At 41.7% G+C, this 5,530-nt stretch overlaps 1 protein-coding gene across 1 annotated transcript; it reads left to right on the top strand.

The window, feature by feature from the left end:
• The first annotated feature begins 4,355 nt into the window (after positions 1-4,355).
• Positions 4,356-5,129, top strand: LOC132583540 (olfactory receptor 6C4-like). Its single transcript, XM_060255167.1, has one exon. The coding sequence runs from the start codon at positions 4,356-4,358 to the stop codon at positions 5,127-5,129; it is 774 nt and encodes a 257-aa protein (XP_060111150.1).
• The last annotated feature ends 401 nt before the right edge of the window (positions 5,130-5,530 follow it).

The following is a 5,530-nucleotide window of genomic DNA, read 5'->3' as shown; positions in this document are numbered from 1 at the left end:
GCCCTCCCCAGGCACAGCCCACAAATCTCCAGGAATTTCCCAAGCCAGAATTGACAAACCTATGAGGTAATCCTAATCTCTAGGTTTGCTCCATGAAGCTGGACCTTTTTCTTTAGCTGTAGGCTCAAGGTCCTGCTCTTCTACTGCAGATTTAGGCTGCCTGTCTTTCCCTAGTAGAGCAAGTTGCATTTTCCCCTTTCTCCTGGACAGGAAAATCTTCACCTCTTATTCCTAGAATTATCTGGCCTCCTTAGATTATGGAGACTCGGCCTTGCCAGCTGCCCTTTTCCTAGACTTAATATTATCAACTAGACAATTCTCATTCCTTTTGGCCCACCATTAACAACTCCAAGTGACACCTGGAGAGGGCTGGGTTTGGTAAACGACCTAAGTAGGGAATGACATCATAGAATTCACCCTCCAAACAGACATTCCACCCCACCCTCTCCACAAGGGAACTGATCTCTATTGTTTCCCAGGCCAGAATTGGCAGCCTATAATAAAGACCCACAGTAAAGACCAATACTGGCACTGCTATGGAACTCACTGATGTCCTTGAAGTAGCCACTTCAAGTTCTGTTAGCCTAGCCTTCTAACATAATCACAGTGGGAGTAAGAGAATACTGAGATAAAAATAAATTGAATAAATAGATCATATTTTGTGCCCCTCTTTCTTCTAGATGGTACCAGAGCAAGAATTAAAGAGAAACATGGGGAAGTTTTCATCTCTTCTGTACAACAGGGGTGGCCAACGGTAGCTCTCCGGATGTTTTTTGCCTACAACTTCCATCAGCCCCAGCCATTGGCCATGCTGGCTGGGGCTGATGGGAGTTGTAGGCAAAAACATCTGGAGAGCTACCATTGGCCACCCTTGTGTACAGAGTTCTGCCACATTGTCTCAGCTCCTCTAAAAAGCAAATGTATTAAAGAACCATGCTTAATATTTGTCTGTTTAATGTGCCTCTGTCTTGCCAATTCTGTCTAGTTAGAAGAAGGAAGCATTTATAAACAAGAGACTGGCATTTAAAACAAGATAATGTTGCAAAACCTTTATGTGGAGTTAATCTATGTTTGAAGGATTTCTGTAATCTTAAATATATGTACATTAATATGGCTGCTTTGGAAATAATTATTAGGCTCAGTGTTGATTTTTATGAAATGCAAACAACAAAGTCTGTATGCATAGATAATTGACCTTCAGATAGGGAAAGAGCTGCATCTTGTGCACATTGCACAAATGTCAGTGAGAAAGCAGGAGATTTCAGTCCATTGAAGAAGAATTGCAGATTTATACCCCGCCATTCTCTCTGAATCAGAGACTCAGAGCGTTTACAATCTCCTATATCTTCTCCCCCCACAACAGACACCATGAGGTGGGTGAGGCTGAGAGGGCTCTCACAGCAGCTGCCCTTTCAAGGACAACCTCTGCCAGAGCTATGGCTAACCCAATGCCATTCCAGCAGGTGCATGTGGAGGAGTGGGTAATTGATATTAGAAAGAATGAATGATCTAGTAATTTGTGCTAGGCTTGAGCTGGGAGACTGAGATGAAACATCAGTTTAGCTATGAAGTCAACAACAACCTTTATTGGCGTTATATACTAAGAAGTGTACAGGAGAGATGGCATACAATACAAATCATGCAAATCATGCCTTTTGAAGCCAGATACAAAAAAATTGCCACCATTTTAATAGTCATAGCGTTTTTCAAGGAAAGAAGAAAAAGGGACTTACTAGCTATTAGATTGGCCTATTAAATCCACTAACAAGTGATCTAAATCCTTAACATGAATGTCAGAGTAATAATCACAATACAGAAGAATATGCTCAATACTTTCTACTTCCTTTCTTCCACATTCACATAATCTCTGCATATAAGGGATCTTCAGAAACTTTCCATAAATTTTATTTATTTTTATTTATTTCAGTAAATTTCTATTCCGCCCATTCCCCGTAGGGCTCAGGGTGGAGTACAACATATAATAAAACAATAAAATATAATAAAAGCATTTTATAAACAGACAACTCAACTTCACTCAAATTACCATGACATCACATATTGCCCAGCCTAGCCATCTCACATCATGATATCTCATAGGGATGGCAGTTTTTATTCCATTTCCTAGCACAGATGACAGTGCTGGCTGGGAAGGCCAATCAGATCAAGAATAGACGCCCACGGCCTCAGCTAAAATCCTGGGCAGTACATTAAAACATGATAATATCTAAGCTCTGTGAGTATATGGATCACTAAGGGAGAAAAAATGTGTTGCTATCGCTCCTATAGGAGAAATCCCTAATCTCAGAGAAGAACGTTTACTGGAGGCACAGCTACGCAGTTCTTGCAACTCAATATCCAGGAGTCTTTGCTTAAATAAAATCAGCTTGTTCTGACAGGGAAAGCAGCTCATCAAAGCTTATCCCTATAATAGCTATCAATTAATGTGTATTAATTGTATTAAGTACTCCTTATCTCCTGTATGCTTCTTAGTGTATAATGCCAATAAAGGTGGTGGTGGTGGTTGTTAGCTATGAAGTCAGCTGTTTGAACAGGGCAAAACAGCCCCAGCATAATCAGTTTGAGGGTTCTGGTGAAGATATGATATGATAGTTCTGAGCCATGGAGGTAACCAAACTTCCCCAGAATGAGCATTTTCAGGTCATTTTTTTAAATTATAATTTTCTCCAAGGAGTTCAGAGTACTCTATTTCACCAGAGTACTCCATTCCACCCCTCCATTTTATACTCACAGCAAACCCAGTTTGACTGTCTCTAGTTTACTCAATGAGCTTTGTGGCTGAGTGAGGATTTGAACTTCATTTTCCCAATTCCAGCTTTGCCACCCTTACCACCGCACCATAATCATCTCCAGGGCTGGCACCACAGGTTCTGTGTCCTAGGCTCTACCCATGCCAGACTCGGGAAGGCGGGAGCAGCTGGGCAGTGCCTGCACTCCTTAGAGGCTGCCTTCCCTTTCAAGTGAAAAGTGCACATGCCGCCCTGCCCCACCGCTTCCACCTTTGGCTGTAAGTAGTAAAAGCGAACAACCAAATGAATCAGAACCACCCATTGTGTGTCTCTACATCCCAAGGAGGTCAGTTCTCAATTACAGCAGCTATCTGTAATGAATCTTTGTACATGACAAATTATCTCTACCACAAATATATTTGATTGGCCAGACCTTCATGTGATTTGTTTTTTAAAGTTAAAATTAGATTGAGTGTCTCTCTTCCACTGAATGAATAGTCTTGCTGAATAGTCTAAATGAATAGAGGATGAAACTCTGGGAAAGAGGATCAGCAAGGAAGACCCAATAAGAGGTTGTAACTTTTCATCTGAAGGTTGCACCACTGTGGCTGAGTCCAGATCACTGACTTGGAGCAGCAGTGTGCCAGCCTGGAAGTGAGCCAGCAGAAACAAAAGTGCCCTGGGGCATCCAGACAGGGACAGGCCGCGGGCTCCTTGGAGAAGATTTCACAGCGCTCATGCGCCTGTCAGCTGCTCCCCAGGGTGCTTCCTGGCTATCCAGACAATCAGGGAAGCACCTTGGAGATGTCTCAGTGATTTGGTACCACTTTGGAAGTGGTACCTTTTTGAGGTGGCTGGAATGCAGGTAGGGAAGGGGTGAGGGCAGGGACAGGACAAGAGGCAGATGTGTGCATTTGGATGCACTTTTCTGATCTGCTTGCCAGCTGTCCCTGGGACCAGCCTATGTAACTCTCATAAGACCATTAAGTCCTGTGCCTTGAAGGATATTATCTCACCACTGAGTAGATGAGTCTTCCTTAGCTGCATCAACACTCTTTTGAGAAGAGAAAAGCTCCTCCTTCAGGAACGGAAGATCATTAGATTAATACCTTAGTTTCTTTGTCAAAAGTATTAATCATTTTGCCCTGACCTGGATAGTCCAGGCAAATCTGATCTCATCAGATCTTGGAAGCTAAGCAGAGCCAAATCTGGAAAACTGTTGAATGAGAGACCTCCATAAAATACCTGCAGTGGGAGGCAGAGGCTGGCTGGATCAAGCTGCTTCTCGAAATGTCCTTCATGTCCCAGTAGTGGTCACCGTGACTTTCAGGCATACACACACACACAAAACATGGAAAATACCACCCCCACTCCCCAATTAATCTTTTTGCTTTGCATTTCACTTTTTCAATAGGATCTGACTATCAGGACATCCTGATGTTAGGGAATAAGACAAAGGTAACAGAATTCATCCTTCTGGGATTTCAAGACGTGACTGACTTTCAGATTCTTCTTTTCCTGATATTCCTAGTGATTTACATTGTGGCCATAACTGGAAACATTCTTATATTGATCCTAGTAATCTTTAAGCAGCGCCTGCATACTCCCATGTATTTCTTCTTGGGGAACATCTCCTTCCTGGAGTGTTGCTATACCTCCAATATATTTCCAAGGATGCTCTCAACTCTCTTGACGGGGAACAAAGTGATTTCTTTCAGCAGCTGCTTCACACAGTGGTATATCTGTGCTCTTTTGATCGTTTCAGAAAGCTGTTTACTCTGTGCAATGTCTTATGATAGGTATTTGGCCATTTGCAAACCACTACACTATGCAACCATGATGAAGACCCAGACTTGTGTCCAGTTAGCAGCTACATCTTGGATCAATGGATTTACAATTTTTTTGCCCATGCTCATTTTGATGTTGCAATTGAATTTTTGTGGCTCCAATGAAATTGATCATTACTTTTGTGATTATTTTCCAATCCTAGATCTCTCCTGCAGTGATACCAGAATGCTGAGACTGTTGAGTTATATAGTGGCTGCCATGTTTGTGCTTTTCCCATTCCTTCTAACTGTGATATCCTATGTATATGTTATCACTGCCATCTTCAAAATTCCCTCCACTACTGGGAGACAAAAGGTCTTTTCTATTTGTTCCTCTCACTTAACTGTTATTTCTATTTTTTATGGGTCTTTAATTGTTGTGTATATGCTGCCAAAGACTGAAGGGAAGAGAGGTACAGAAAAATTTTCCTCTCTCCTCTATATAGTGCTGCCCCCTCTGGTCAACCCTTTCATATACAGCCTAAGAAACCAGGAGGTCAGAGAGGCTTTTGGAAATATTCTTGGGAGGATTATGCACAAGAAACTCATTCCATAAAGCTAATGATTTTTTAAAATGTGTATTGTTATTTATCTCAAGTACATTGATTCCAAAAAATGTTTTCCAAATATTGACACAGCTCTGTTGAATCATACCAAACATATGTCATGCACTATATTTTAAGTTCTTGAGACAAAAAAAAAAACAACCGCTATTTTCCCTATGGAATAAATTGTGTGATCATTTTATTATTCCTATGTATGCAAGCACCCTTGTTTCAATTGCACCCCAGAGTCACACATACCATTCAATCTGATCAGAAGGTACACAAAATGGATGCCAGGCTGTTACCACCAGGGCTTTTTTTGAGCAGGAACGTACAGGAATGCAATTCTGGCTGGCCTGGTGACAGGGTGTGTGGTCTAATATGCAAATTCGTTCTTGTTGGGCTTTTTCTA

Source organism: Heteronotia binoei, chromosome 15 (assembly GCF_032191835.1).
Source record: "Heteronotia binoei isolate CCM8104 ecotype False Entrance Well chromosome 15, APGP_CSIRO_Hbin_v1, whole genome shotgun sequence".
Taxonomy (NCBI): domain Eukaryota; kingdom Metazoa; phylum Chordata; class Lepidosauria; order Squamata; family Gekkonidae; genus Heteronotia; species Heteronotia binoei.
The sequence above is the reverse complement of the archived record's forward strand: the minus strand, read 5'-3'. Positions and strand labels throughout refer to the sequence as shown.